This window comes from Rhinopithecus bieti, unplaced genomic scaffold (assembly GCF_001698545.2).
Source record: "Rhinopithecus bieti isolate Rb0 unplaced genomic scaffold, ASM169854v2 scaffold_28163, whole genome shotgun sequence".
Classification (NCBI taxonomy): domain Eukaryota; kingdom Metazoa; phylum Chordata; class Mammalia; order Primates; family Cercopithecidae; genus Rhinopithecus; species Rhinopithecus bieti.
The window spans coordinates 1,176,492-1,191,570 of record NW_016813718.1 but is presented as its reverse complement, the minus strand read 5'-3'; the positions used below and the strand labels follow the sequence as shown (position 1 = coordinate 1,191,570).

The window sequence follows — 15,079 nt, the reverse complement described above, 5'->3', positions numbered from 1 at the left end:
AAAAAAAAAAACAAGATAAAAGGAACCAGGAAATAAAAGAGATGTAAAGAAAGTTATAAAAACAAAGAAGTTTTTTTGTGGTAAGAAAGCTTAAAGAGAAATAATTTCATATGAGAAAGACTCTTGTATGGTAAATTTAGTTGTAGAGTAAAATGACTGGTTGTTGAAGAAGGAGGGATGTTCAGGACAAACCAGAAAGTCCAAGCATAGCATGAATGGTCTGTGTAAGTCACTATAAGAGGATTTATTTTAAAAGAAAACCCAAAAACTTTTATATGATCAAGTTGTCACATTATTATTAAGTTTGGGTTGCTTAGGAATAAAAATGAGATTAAATTTTTTCAAAAGTTAAGGTTATTACATCTGTGTATCGCTCTGTATGTGCTTTTAATGTCCTTGTGACATTAAGTTACAGGGCTTTGACTCCTGGGTCTAAAAAGGACACCAGGTCCTGCTAAATTTTTTTTTTTTTGACCAGAGTCTCGCACTGTTGCCCAGGCTAGAGTACAGTGGCGTGATCTTGGCTTACTGCAACCCTCCACCTCCCAGGTTCAAGCAATTCTTCTGCCTCAGCCTCCCGAGTAGCTGGGATTACAGGTGCCTGTCACCATGCCCAGCTAATTTTTTGTAGTTTTAGTAGAGAAGGCGTTGCGCCATGTTGGCCAGGCTGGTCTCAAACTCCTGACCTCATGATTCGCCCACCTTGGCCTCCCAAAGTGCTGGGATTACAAGCGTGAGTCACTGTGCCCGACCAAGTCCTGCTAAATTTTAGACACTGACATCAATTAAAGCCCCATCTTCAGGCCCAGAAGATGCCAATCAAAATAAACTGCATTCCTGAAACACAGGGACAGAAATTAAAGCCATTCAACTCCTTAAGGCCCAGGGACTATCATGGAAGAGGTGGGCATAGGAGATTGTAAGGACCAATTTTGAGAGATAAAATAAGTTCAGTTTCTCGCCGGGTGTGGTGGTGGCTCATGTCTGTAATTCCAGCACTTTGGGAGGCCAGGGTGGGTGGATCATGTGAGGTCAGGAGTTTGAGACCAGCTTGACCAACATGGTGACAGCTCGTCTCTACTAAAAATACAAAATTAGCCAGGCATGGTGGCACATGTCTGTAATCCCAGCTACTTGGGAGACTGAGGCAGGAGAATCACTTTAACCCAGGAGGTGGAGGTTGCAGTTAGCCGAAATCACACCATTGCACTCTAGCCTGGGCAACAATAGCAAATTCCATCTCAAATAAATAAATAAATAAATAAGTTCAGTTTATCTATAAATTAGTCATTAATGTCAAAGGTACACTGATGCAAGACCAGCATATGGGCCCCTGTGTCAGATTTAAAAAGTTTTCTTGAAGCATTAACTGACTCCTAAGTAAAGGTTATGAAAGGTTTATGGAAATTATATCTTATCATCAAGATATAATTTTTAAAACTATAGTTAATTGGGTTCATGCTATTTTTTTTTTTTTTTTTGAGACAGAGTCTCACTGTCGCCCAGGCTGGAGTGCAGTGGCGTGACCTTGGCTCACTGCAAACTCCGCCTCCTGGGTTCAAGTAGTTCTCCTGCCTCAGCCTCCTGAATAGCTGGGATTACAGGTGCACACCACCACGCCCAGCTAATTTTTGTATTTTTGGTAGAGACAGGAGTTCACCATGTTGGTCAGGCTGGTCTCGAACTCCTGACCTTGTGATCCCCCTGCCTCAGCCTCCCAAAGTGCTGGGATTACAAGTATCAGCCACCATGCCTGGCTTCATGCTATTTTTATTAGAGCTTATTGTTTGGAACATTAAGTCTCTTCTCAAAGAATGAAGGTTTTCACTTCTTTGAAATCCTCGAGTTATTACTTTGGTTAAATGAATGATCCTATATTGTGATATCAAGAGTTTTAAACCTTTGATATTTGACAAACTTTCCAAAATCAAATGATAAATTATATCTTTTTCTGACCTAATTAATCTGTTAAGATATTGGGTTCCCTAATGTCCAAAATGACATAGTTATTTGGTATAAAATTATACAGGAAGCATTGTCAAATATGAAATGGTGTTTGGTTTTCTTTGGGCTGTATTTGTATAAATATATTATTGGTATGCATTCCAAAATTATGGGAAACTCCTATAATCCTGATAAAACTTAGTGCACATAATCAGTAATAATCATAATTGTATTAAATTATTGTGTGCCACAGAAGTAACAAATTTCCTTGCCAACTGTGTCTTTGACTATGGCTGCCTTAAAACTTTTTGTCATTCACAGACAATTGTCCTGTTTTGGTTCTCCTTAGGAGGTGGCTTTAAAATCAGCTCTAGAACTCAGGTACTCATTTTTTTGTTTTGTTTTGTTTTGTTTTTTGATGGAGTCTCTGTTGCCAGGCTGGAGTGCAGTGGTGCAATCTCGGCTCACTGCAACCTCCGCCTCCCGGGTTCAAGCAATTCTCCTGCCTCAGCCTCCCGAGTAGCTGGGAGTACAGGTGCGCACCACCACACCCAGCTAATTTTTGTACTTTTAGTACAGACGGGTTTTCAACATGTTGGCCAGAATGGTCTTGATCTCTTGACCTTGTGATCCACCTGCCTCAGCCTCCCAAAGTGCTGGGATTACAGGCATGAGCCCCTGTGTCCAGAGAACATAGGTGTTCTTAAATGCAGGTTTCTGATAACTTTGGAGATAGTGACATTAGAATAGAGAAGAAAAACTTTCAGGACTCTCATGGAGGGCTGAAATGTTCATGAATATCAAGCATAACAGGAGTAAACTATGTAAACTGAATGCATAGAAGACTAAAGTAATCTTTTTTACTTTTGCTTTAAATGTTGCTGATCCTTTGTTTTGTTTTTTCAGTGTCAAGGAAACTTTTTTTTTTTTGAGCTATTGACAGCTTTTAACAATTTAGTATACTCCCATGAACAAAATTTGGAGCATATTTTTTTCTCTCTACCTGATTTCTCCAGAATTTGGAAGCTATTTGTGAGTATTCTTAACTTATGGCAATACAGTTATGTGCTTAAGTGCAATAAGAATCTGTTTTCATTTTGCAACAGGACATAATTGGAGAAACTGGTTATTTTATTAAGGCTTTGACTGGAATGGGGTGCTTTCCTTTAAGGAATGAAGCTTGGTTTATGGAGCCAATAAAGACCCCTTAGGGAAACTGGCCTCATACCTTCCCTGTATAGGGTTCCTGACCTCTGATAAGTAAAGGCCCTGTCTCTGGTGACAGGCCCAAAAGCCCCAAGTTTACCTTGGAACCTCAAGAAGATCACCCAACTCATAGGTATTTAATAGCACATATCCATGGCTAGGCTTGGCTTTAAAAAAAGCTCTTATCTGAGATTCCTTCTATGGAAAAAAGTTCCATCAAAGTCAATTTAAAAGCCTATATAAAAAATAATTATTCTTGGCCAGGTGTGGTGGCTCAAGCCTGTAATCCTAGCACTTTGGGAGGCTGAGGCAGATGGGTCACCTGAGGTCAGGAGTTCAAGACCAGCCTGGCCAACATGGTGAAACCCCATCTCTACTAAAAATACAAAAAATTAGCCAGGTGTGTTGGTGGGTGCCTGTAATCCCAGGATTACTCAGGAGGCTAAGGCAGGAGAATCACTTGAACCCAGGGGGTGGGGGTTGCAGTGAGCTGAGATCATGCCATTGCACTCCAACCTGGGCAACAAGAGTGAAACTCTGTCTCAAAAAAAAAATTATTCTTGCTGCACTGTATACAAATAATTAGGCCAAGTATAATAAAGCAAATCAGTCCTACCATGATTTGTCTTTAAAATGGGAAACTGGAGAGAGAAAAATTATGTTTTGAAAACTATAGTACACCTGTTGTTAGATTCTAGTCTTACCTAATGTTTCTCAATTTTATTATTTTCTATGATTTGGACTGAATTCTAATTTTCTTGACTACAAGTTTTCAAAATAATGTTTTCAATTTTTTTACTCTTTTTTTTGTTTGTTTTTCCTAACTTGGAGTCACTGAAAGCTGAGCTGTGCTTTCTTACAGCCCTGAAAACTGAAGCCAGACAACTTAAACTTCAGAAGAAAATATCAGCAACCTATTTACATACCTAAACCACTATCATACCTGCCTACTGATGTGTGAACTTCAGAGTAATGTGGCCTATATCGATTTTCCAGGATTGCTCTTTCGTTGGTTGTTGTTTTTCTCCCTTCCTCCCCATATTTTCTCTTTGTAAGACATGAGACTTCACAACTTTCTAAAACTGAACTTCCCTAATAACTTGGGATCTACCCATCTAGGAATAAACCATCCTAGCCATGAGAGATCAGACAAAACCTGGGACCAGAGACTCAATTTCTTCTAAAATGCTTTCTCCAAAAGATTTTAAAAGAAAAGGGGAAATGTGAAAGGAAAATAAATATCTTGGGCCCCCAAAATCACTAGGTAAAGGGAAATGTCAAGGTAGGAACTGCTTAGGGCAAACCTGCCCCCCATTCTACACAAAGTCACCCCTCTGCTCACAAATGCATATCTGATTGCCTTCTTTGAAGAGGCTAATCAGAAACTCAAAATAATGTAACCATTTGTCTCTTATCTACCTGTGACCTGGAAGCCCCCTTTCCACTTTGAGTCTTCTCACCTTTGCTTCCAGTTGTCTCACCTTTCCAGATGGAACCAATGTTTATCTTACATATGTTGATTGGTGTCTCATGTCTCCCTAAAATGTATAAAACCGAGCTGTGCTCTGACCACTTTGGGCACATGTTGTCAGGACTGCCTGAGGCTGTGTCACGGGCACATATCCTCAACCTTGGCAAAATAAACGTTTAAATTAACTGAGACCTGTCTCGAATTTTCAGGGTTCACAACCTCATGCAGAAAGCACAGATTCTGATTCCAGCCAAAGGTCATCAGGCTGAGTGGGCTTCCAGGGGGTCACAGAGAACAGAATCCACCCCACTCTACTCCTCCACCATCAGCCAACAAAGACAGGATCTCCACTGCCTCTGCTGTGAAGCCCTCCTGCCCACTCAGTGGCCAGGACATGCTTTCTTGAGTCTATCTAGGATCCTTTCAGCTGCAGTTTGGCGCTGTGCTCCTTTGCTGTTTGCCCTTTCTCTGCCCCAGCCCTCCAGACAGAATTTACCTAAGTCCATCTAGCTCCGTCTCCAGCCGCCTTCGCTCAACCACCAGCCCCACGGTGTTGGCAAACCTCTGTGGTGAGTGGGGCACCCTGGCAGGCAGGAGGAATATCTGCAGTGGTAGAGATAAGGTGCACAGTGAGGCCACTATCCCTCATGGATAAGGTGCACAGTGAGGCCACTATCCCTCATGGAGACCTTAGCGCCCCCAACATCCTGGGCATGCCCAACTGACCCCTGGGCAGCACAGCGGTACTGCTTGTCCACCCTGGGCCCTCTTCTCTGCCCAGCCTCTACACCGGGGAACCACAGGGAATGTTGGACTGTGCTGAGAATGGAGCAGCCTGGAAGAGGGAGGATGGGGCGGCCTGGAAGAGGGAGGATGGGGAAGGGGCAGGTTGGCAGGTGGGGTGTGGGAGAGCAGGAAAAGGTAGGGAGGATAAGACCTCAGCCAGGGTCAGGATCCCAGCTGTGGCTGCCTTTCTCTTCCCCACCCTGCTGGGATCCGGCCTCACCTCTCCCTGCCGAATGACCACATCCCGGTGTTTCCCTTGCTCCAGGACTCGGAGAACCATGTCTCCCTCCAGCTGGTAAAATACCTGTGGGACAGGAGAGAGGCTTGGACCCTCCCCACTTTCTCTTCCAGGTCCTTGGCCACTGCCCAGGCCCTGAATTCTGACTGGGAAACCTGAAAACTTTCTGAAGGCCTTGGAGTTGATGGGCAGCTCTATCACTTCTGTCCCGAGGCCTGTCTCCCCGGTGCATACCATGGAGTGCTGGGGACACACGGGATCATGTCTTGGACATGCAAGTGATGACCAGAGTACCCAGGATGCAATGGTGGTTACCTGGCTGGCAGGCAGGAGCTGGATGAAATGCTCACTGGGGAAGTGAATGAGCCAGCAGTCAGGTAGGGGACCCACCCATTTACTGTGTACCAGGGGCTGTGCCAGGCACTTTTCCACCAGAAACCTCACAGCAAAGCCTCCAAAGGTATCATTAACCGCATTCAGCAGAAAACAAAGAAAGAAAACCAATGCTCAGAGGGTAAAGTAGCTGGCCTAAGGCCACATGGCTGGTTACTCTCCAGCCGGAGCCGCAGCTTGGACCCAAGGCTGTATGTGGCTCCGGAGCCTCTGGCCAGGGTGACGCCTTGGCAGCAGGTGGGGCTGTGGAGGTTGCTGGCAGCCTGGGATGAGTTAGGTGCTGTGGGGGATGGGAGTACGTGCCTCTTGTGCGCTCCCAGGCCGGGGGGCGGGGCTTCTACTGCATTTTTCCGACTTCATCCTAAGTCCCTAATTTACTGAGATCACCCCATGGAATTGGGAGGAAGAGGAGGAGGGAGACCGGTTTTCTCTCCACCTGTCACACACTGCCTAGGTATTAAAAGCCCCAGCCAAATAGCTGAAGGAATGTTATCAACAGCATCTACTCAGAGAAACCAAGCTGACCTCGAGGGACCTAGAGAGATGTGGCTCTGCAGTCTGCCACTAGGCACAAATAGTCACCACCCTTCTGAAGGGCAACTTGGCCACGGGCGTGAAGTGCCTTGGCAGGTCACACCCCTGGAGGGACTGTGGGGTTTCTTGGGATGCAGGACCCTCAGTGCTAACACTGGGAAAGTTCTGGGTGAATCCGGATAGCTGGTCACCGTACAACCTTGACCTCAGTAATTCCACCTCAGGAATGAGACCTCAGTTCATCAGAGACATACCTGCCTAGTGGTGTACATTCAAGGCTGTTTTTAATGCAGTGCATAGTTAAAAGCCCTCAGCTCTGCCAGGGTGTGATGTGCCCTTGATCAATTCAGTTAGCCTTTCTGTACCTTGGTTTCCTCATCTACAAAATGACAGTTATCTACTCAAAATGTAGCTGAGAAGATGCCAGGGATGCTTTACACATATGTGCCCAGCACATAGTAAGTGCTCAATGAGCCTCTAGCTATTAGTATTGATGATGGTAAGAATGACAAAAGTAATGCTAATATAATTGTGGGGAAATGTAAATATTTGATGGTAGATTCAAAATATGGAACATTATGCAGCCATTAAAACTATGTTTTGAATAGCTGTTAATAAAAGGGGAAAACGGAAAATGCTAAAGTTATGTTAAAGATTCAAAACTATACCCGGCAGGGTTTTAGTTTGTAGCAACACAAATATAACAAAGGCAGCCTGTTCACAGCGGCCCTCTGCGTGGTGGGATTACGAATGAGGTAAGGATTTTTCTGTCTATATTTCTCATATTTTCTACAAGGAACAATATTTACTTTCCTTATTAAAAACAACCCATAGGCCGGATGTGGTGGCTTATGCCTATAATCCTAGCACTTTGGGAGATGGGAGGATCACTTGAGGCCAGGAGTGGAGACCATTCTGGGCAACATGGTGAGACCCCATCTCTACAAAAACTAGCTAAGTATGGTGATGTCTGCCTGTAGTCCCAGCGACTTGGGAGGCTGAGGTGGGAGGATTGCTTGAGCCCCAGAAGTCGTGGCTGCAGTGAGCCATGATTGCACCACTGTACTCCAGCCTGGGTGACAGAGTGAGACCCCATCTCTAAAAAACAAAAACAAACATGAACAAACAAAAATCCCATAAACATTATTTCATACAAATAATAAGAAACCTACCAGGTTCTCTTCTAGGGAGCATTTCAGTATGCTCTCCTCCCTCACTCTCCAAGCTGGGAGGAAGCCTGTGTGAGAGTGTGTGTGTGTGTGTGTGTGTGTGTGTGTGTGTGTGTCTAGGGTCCTTTCACAGTGAGGGAGGGGAGGAGGGGCAAAGGAAAAGTTGGCAGGAAAAGTTGAGAGAGGGGAGTCTGGAGTGACCCTCTGGGCCAGATGTAAGCCCTTACAAGGCAGGCTACACGGAATTTTCTCTATTTTCTCGCTCTTGTCCCCTGCTCAGAGGGCTTCCCTGTGATGAGGGGCAGGCCTGGCCTGGAGCAGAGGTACAGATCACTGAACAGCAGAAAATCCCGAACAGCTGTGGGCAGTCCTAAAGGAATTATGCTCAGTTTGGAAGTAAATGATGTTTGGGGGCCTGGGGCAGGCTAGAAGATTAACTGTACTGGCTCAGGCAGCTAATGAATAGAATCTGGCTTTCTGACCTGGAAAGGCCTTTCAGGCAGGCCAGGCGGAAAGGGCGAGAGGTGTAGAGGAACTATGCATATCAAGCACCAACTCCGCACCAGCCTCTGTGCACATACTCTATGCACATTGAATTCTTCCACCAGACAGGGGCCGTTGTCCCCATATGCTTATGGAAACAGGCTTGGAGAGGTGATGTGATATGCCCTGTCCAAGATCCCGGGGTTAGTAAGCGGCAGAGAATTCCCCCAGTGCAAGTTCATCTGCCTCTGGCCCCCCTGCACCTGCACGCTCCAAGAAAGGAGTGAGGTAGGTGGAGTATAGGTGGTAGGTGACGCTGGTGAGTGGGGAGCTGGGCCAGGGAGCTGGAGGTACCCTGACTGCTATTGCAGAGGCAGAGCTCAGCAAGGAGGAAAATGTGGTTGGGTAAGAGGTGTGATTTGAACCCAGGTCTGAGCGACTCCCCTTTTCTCACTATTCAGGAGGAGCCTGGACCCTGAGTTACACTGCTTCCATAGCACAGCCTGGAGTTTTCCCAGGCTCCAGCTGGGTGAGGATAGGCAGGGACAGAGAGGAGGCTGACCCTTAGCCCTGCGGCTGTGCAACTGCTGCACCACCCTGCCACCAAAACCTCAGCAGGGTGGGACCAAGCCCTGTCACAAGCCCACCTCCAGCCAGATTCCTCCCAGACACCTGGGTGTCCCTTCAGAGTGAGGACACCTGTGCTGGCCAGCCCTCCTCATCGCTCAGCTACCATCTGAGTCAGGGAATGGGCTGCTGGCTGGGCCCCTCAGGGGACACTCAGCCACCTGAGCTTGGAGAAACCATGGGATGGGCATGGGGCAGAGGCAGCAGGGGGCGAGAAGGGAAGCAAAGACAGAGGGAGACAGGAGAGGTGGGTGCTGAGAACAGGGCTGACAGAGAAGGCCGAAGTCTCTGGAAGACTCCGCAGTCAGCTGTGCCTCCCATACCATAGCCACGCCAGGTCTACCCACCTCCTCAGTATAGTTTTAGATTTTCCTATTGACTTTTTCCACCAAGGAAATGGTCTCCAGTGAAGTGTGTTTGTGAGAAGGGGGTGGCCAGGAGAGGTGCAGGGCCCCTGGAGCATGAGAGGTGAGGGGTTGGCTAGTTCTGGCCCGGGGCCCATCGTTCCTCCGCACAGCCTTGCGTGTCCCAGTGCACATATGAGGTGCTCAACAAATATTTGTTGAACAAGTGAGTCTCCCATGCTCACTACAGTCCCTGGCTGTGGCCTGGATGCCCTCAGTGGGGACAGAGGCTGTTGATCAAGCTGGACTCTGGATCTTGAACCCCCAGAATCAGGCTTCCTGAGAGGATGGGGAGCCCCTCTACTGATCCTTTTCCACCAGAGGAAATTCTGTGTCTCTCCTTAAGGGGACACACCTTTCTCTTTAAGTTTTGCTTTTGTTTATTTATTTTGGGGTAGGTAGTAGAGAAGCACAGTCCAAACTTCAAGGTGCAAAAGGTGATTCAAGGCAAATTCCCCCTCCCACCTGCCCCAGCCACAAGCCACAAACGGGTTTTGCAGCCTCTAGTTAAGGGAGGGCCACCCAGCCCCAACTCCTCCTTCAGCTCCAGGCACCCCCTACCACGCCTACCCCTTAGCCACTAGCTCCTCCTCCCTCAGCCCCTCCCGCTCCCTCCACCACCCACTCAGCCCAGGCCTCACCCATGCTATTTTTGCACTTTGCCCCTGTCTGCAGGGGAGGATCTCATTTTGGAGACCAACTGAATCTGTCAAGTTTGTGGGGAGGGGACCAGGACATCCCCCTGAACATGGCCAGCCCCTATATCCAAGGGGAGGATGCCCCACAGCTAAAGCCTCTGTCACCCACAGGGTGTGGGCTGTTTCCCGGGGCTCCCCCAGCAGAGGTGCTGGCTGTGGAGGTGTCACTGCCTGCCCACCACCTTGGAGGCAGCAGTCATGCCCTATGATTTCAGCTGTGCCCCCTCCACTCATCAGCCACATGTCCACCCCTCTCCACTTATCAGCCACATGTCCACCCCTCTCCACTCATCAGCCACATGTCTACCCCTCTCCAGTCCATCATCTCTGGGCCTCGAGTGGGAAGCGCCCCCTCCCCCCAGGGCCAGGCTCCTTGCCCACAGGCCTAGATCTAGGGAGACCAGTCAAACCTACCTCTTCACCCTCTTCGATGTGATAGTCCTTCCTGGTATTGGGGCCTCCAACGAACATGACTTTGAGCTGTTCCTGGTGCCTGCAATGCGTGCAAAGTAGGGGAGATGTTCTAAACCATCTCCTACGAGTGAAGAGAGCAGGGGTCCTGTGGGGGCCAGGAGGGAGCCTGAGGGCCCCTGGGAGAAGGAGCAGAACTGTTTTGGCCTCACTGTCCCTGTCCCCCAACTCTCATCCCCAGTTCATGCCTGCGTGCATCCAAGTGTCTATGTGTCTGGGATCGTGTCTGTGTGACTGTCCCTGTTTGTGTGTCCCCCCACATCCTCTGACCCAACAAGGGGAATGACGTGGTGGTGAATCTATGGCTTCATCAACCAGGATCCCGGGCTGTGATCAAGATCTCAAATTACAGGAGAGTAGCAAATTGGAGGCCCCTTCCCAGGATGAGGCAGTGTGGGGGCAAAAGGACCTTGACCTGCCACTCACCCGTGCTGTCTGACTATGGGATCCTGCACTTTGCCCTGGCTGGAGGCATGGCTTCGTGGGTACAGGAGACTGTAACATCTAGCAGGGGCCTCAGGCAGCGTCAAGTCAGTGTGGCATGTGTTTACAAGTATAGGCCCTGGGGCATGTTACTAACCTTATCTGTAAAATAGAGGAACAGTTCTTACCTCACAGAGTTTAAACAGAATACATGAATTAATATTTCGAAGCTCTCAGAATGGTGCTTAGCATGTAGTAAGCACCATTTAAGTATTTGATAAAATAAATAAACCCGGCCGGGCGTGGTGGCTCATGCCTGTAATCCCAGCACTTTGAGAGGCAGAGGTGGGTGGATTGCTTGAGGCCACTAGCCTGGCCAACATGGCGAAACCCCATCTCTACTACAAATACAAAAATTAGCCAGGGCTGGTGGTAGGCACCTTTAATCCCAGCTACCTGGGAGGCTGAGGCACAAGAATCGCTTGAACCTGAGAGGTGGAGGTTGCAGTGAGCTGAGATCGCGCTACTGCACTCCAACCTGGGTAACAGAGGGAGACTCTGTCTTAAATAAATAAATAAATAAATAAACTCAATACAGCCCTCTCATTTTACAGCCAATTTAGCCAGCCAAGAGGGGGTCACATAGCCAGGAAATGACCGAACCTGTGCCAGGTCCCAGGCTCCTTGACTCCCACGCTGGCACTGGGTCTGTGGGGCATCTAGTCAGCTGTTTGGAACAAAAGGGTGCCCAAACTCCTCAGTCTTTCTGCTGTTGGTGTGGTGTTACCTTTTTATGGGAAAAATACCTCAGCACCTCCTGAGAACAGCCCGCCCCACCCGCATAGCAGGGTCCCCTTTCAGGGTGCAGACACTGGGGTGAATCAGCAGCAGAATGTGTCTGGGTGGGGCTTCAGGGTCTTCTTAGGTGACCCTGCCACAGAGGGCAGGGGTGAGGGCTTTCCTCCGGAAGGGGAGGTGCCGGGTCTGGGACCATTTGTACACACAGGGCACAGCATTCTAGAGGCTGCCTGCATGGATGATCATGGTGTGGATGGCAGGGGAGGAGCTATGGGGGAGGTCTGAGCCCCCAAACTAGACTGGCAGGTCCTTTCTGAGTGTCCTCTCCTGTGGGCTGCTTTCCAGCCCAGCTAGGAGGCATGGAGACAAGACGGAAGAGCCAGTCTCTTTCCTTTTCCTTCCCTTTTGGGAGGCTGGGTCCAATAAGCCAGAAACACACGTGTCGACCTGATGTTTGAAAAGGTGGATGAGGTCGCAGGGCAGGAGGAGGCTGTCATGAACAGTCCATGCTTAAAGAACTTAAAGCTGCATAGAGCTTCAAGGAGGGGAGAGAAGCTGCAAGGAACTTGACTGGGGAAGGGTATGTGTGGGAGAGCTGGGTGCAGAGGCTCTGAGACTAGAAGCACTGGGGGTGACCTTGGGAAACGATGTTGAGAAGGCTGGACCAGGAGGGTGGACAAGCCGTGGAGTCTGGTCTTGGTCTAAGGGGTGCCGGGGAACCTGGAAAGTTGTTTTTTAAAATCGACTTCACTGAGGTGTAATTTAGGTACACGCAGACAATTCTTAAACAACTCCACTCAAGAACTCTTTCAGCCCATCAGTCAGGATGCATAAACCAGACCTGCCCCTCCTCTGCCCAGAACCCTCAAGCAGCTTCTCACCTTTCTTGGGGCTATTATGGGCTGAATAGCAACCCCTCCTGTCATATTTATATGTTGAAGTCCTAACACCCAGTACTGCAGAATGTGACCTTATTTGGAAATAGGGTCCTTGAGATGTGGTTAGGTTAGGATGAGGTCATCCTGGAGTAGGGTGAGCCCCTGATCCAATATGTCTGGTGTTCTTTTAAAAGACAGAAATTTGGACACAGACACACACACGAGGAGATCGCCTTGTGAAGACAAAGATGGAGGTGGGCATGGTGCAGCAGAAGCAAGAATACCAATGATGCCATCAAACCACCGAATGCTAGCGAGAGGCCTGGGCAGATGGACGTGAGACCTCAGGGAGCAATGGGAGGACTGAGAGGGAGCGACCGCAGACGGGGATGAAGTGGTGGAAGGAGGCAAAGACAATGCTACATCTTTGATTGGGGTGGGCAACAACAGTGGTCGAAGAGATCTTTGGGGAGCTATTGACTGCTGGCCATGTGGTATTGCATGGTAACCAAGAGTGAGCGTGGGCTCTGGAGTCGAACTGCTCCATGGGTTGAGTCTGGAGCCTATCCCACAGGCGCTCTGTGACACTAGAAAAGTTACTTACGAAAATCCTCCCTCATGGCACTACTATGAGAATGAGATGAGATGACGTAAAAACACTCGGCATAGTCCTGGGCCTGCTGTTTGGTTTGAGGTGCCACCCTACTGACCATGTCCTGTGGACACAGCACAAATGGGGAATGTGAACTTTGATCTGGCCGGCATGTGAGGCCCTGCCATGGAACTGGGGGGTGAGGGAGGTGACCATGCCACAGGGGAGGGCCTGAGAGGTCTGCCTGAAAAAGATGGCAGCTGGACGGCCAACCCTGTTGGGTGCTGCAGGCAGAGGCTATTGGCAGAGGTAGCCTAGGGAGGGTCTAGTGGTGTGTGTGTGTGTGTGTGTATTCGTGCACACCTGCAAAGAGGGGCCCTGGAAAGAGCAAGAAATCAAGATCTTCCCAAACGAGTGGATTCTCTGCCTTCCCCTTTGTCTGTGGCTTCTGGCACAGGGTTGGGGTGTATGATTTGGCTGCCCCCAGGCCTACATTCTAGTGCACTTCTGGGGCCTTGAAAACCACCCACTCCACACTTTTGAGTTTTCCCAAAATGTACAGTGTTACTTGGGTTGGAGTATTGTTTCTCAGCCCCGGAAGGAGGGGTGCACCTTGTCATCTCATCTCCCACAGCCTCAGACCCAGCTCAGCCTTCTTCAGAAGTCAAGACCACAGTCACCAGAAAGAGGAACAGACTGCTGTGGTGGAACCGGAACAGCCTGTCTCCATTTTCCCCCAAGAACCAAGAGATTGAAGCCGCCCTTCTGCAGGCTTTTGGGTCCAGGAACTCGGAGCTGCAAGGTGAGGGCGCAGAGGGAGGAGGGAGAGGAAGCAAGGGCAGGGGGAGGCCATGGGGGTGTCGGACTCACATGAGCTTGTTGCAGACGGGGGGCTGGAAGGAGCCCCGGTTCTCCTCCACCCAGGCCCTCACTCCCACGCGGCGCTCCATGACTGTCCCGGGCGCCTCCTCGCAGCGCTGTCCTCCCGCCGTCGGAGGCCCCTGGCTCCGCCCAGTCGCATTTTTAACCAGAATCCCAAGCTCACTAGGCGGAACAAACCCCCGCGACCCCGCGGTGGGAGCTTGGGGCCGGCAGACTTTGGCCCCTGGTGGACTTTGGTGTGAGCCCGCCGCCCTCCGCGCCACCCCGGACCCTGGCGAGCGCGGCGGCCGCAGCGCAGGGGGAACCGCGGCCAGTGCCCCCTGCTTCTCCGCGGGGCAGGGGTTCGGTCCCCGCCACCGTCCCGGGGGCGCCCCACACACTCCCGCCTGCGGTGGGGCCTGCTCCCGGCGGAGGACACAGAATCCAGATACTTCCGGGGCGCTTGTCCCCAGACGTTCCTTCCCTCTACGCCCCGGGGGGAACCCCAGGGAAGGTCCCAAGAAATACTACAGTGGGGAGATCGCGGGTTGGAAGTCCCAGCGCCTGAGAACACGGTGCTGGCTCTGGGCTCAAGATTTGGCTTTCCCGTCTGGAAAAGGGGAATGACTGCCCGGCCACTCAGGGTTGCGGCGCGCACCCAGCGGGAAGCCGCACAGTGGTCCCCACAGGCCCCGATTCAGGGTGAGCCCCAGACCTGCTGCGTGGAGCCTGCAGACTCCGCCGCGGGCTCGGCGAGGGGAGCGGTGCAGGCGCCGAGCTGTGGAGTCCGGGCTCAGGGCAGGACGGCGACCCCTCCCCACCCGAGACCCAGCGGAGCGGCCGCTGTCCTCCGCTCAGCGTCGCAGTGTACCCCGAGCCCCGTGCTGAATTCCTTAGGCGTCTTAGGAACATACTCAGCTTGCACACAGCTGTGGGAGGAATTTGGCAGATGTGGACACTGGCCTCAGTGTCCTAGCCCTTGGGAATCTGGAGTTGTTAATGATGTCCCTGTATGAGAGACTCTAACAGTTATCCTGGGTGTGAGGGGCTGGGGCGCTGGGAGTGGACGTGCAGGTGTGAGGAAAGAGAAACCTGCGCCTCGG

The 15,079-nt window shown here is 50.1% G+C and overlaps 1 protein-coding gene across 3 annotated transcripts in view; it reads right to left on the bottom strand.

Moving 5' to 3' along the window:
• HAAO (3-hydroxyanthranilate 3,4-dioxygenase) overlaps positions 1–14,814 on the bottom strand; it is a 26,913-nt gene extending 12,099 nt beyond the window's left edge. Inside the window, exons 1-5 of one of the 3 annotated variants that reach the window (XM_017848924.1) lie at positions 13,986–14,814; positions 10,851–11,009; positions 10,368–10,446; positions 5,628–5,711; positions 5,118–5,224 (exon numbers count right to left, since the gene is read on the bottom strand). In XM_017848924.1, the coding sequence (XP_017704413.1) occupies positions 5,118–5,224; positions 5,628–5,711; positions 10,368–10,424 (248 nt within the window). In that variant the 5' untranslated portion in view covers positions 10,425–10,446; positions 10,851–11,009; positions 13,986–14,814. The remainder of the gene's footprint in view (positions 1–5,117; positions 5,225–5,627; positions 5,712–10,367; positions 10,447–10,850; positions 11,010–13,985) is intronic. The other 2 variants (XM_017848922.1, XM_017848923.1) reach the window with 2 other exon arrangements.
• Positions 14,815–15,079: the final 265 nt, after the last annotated feature.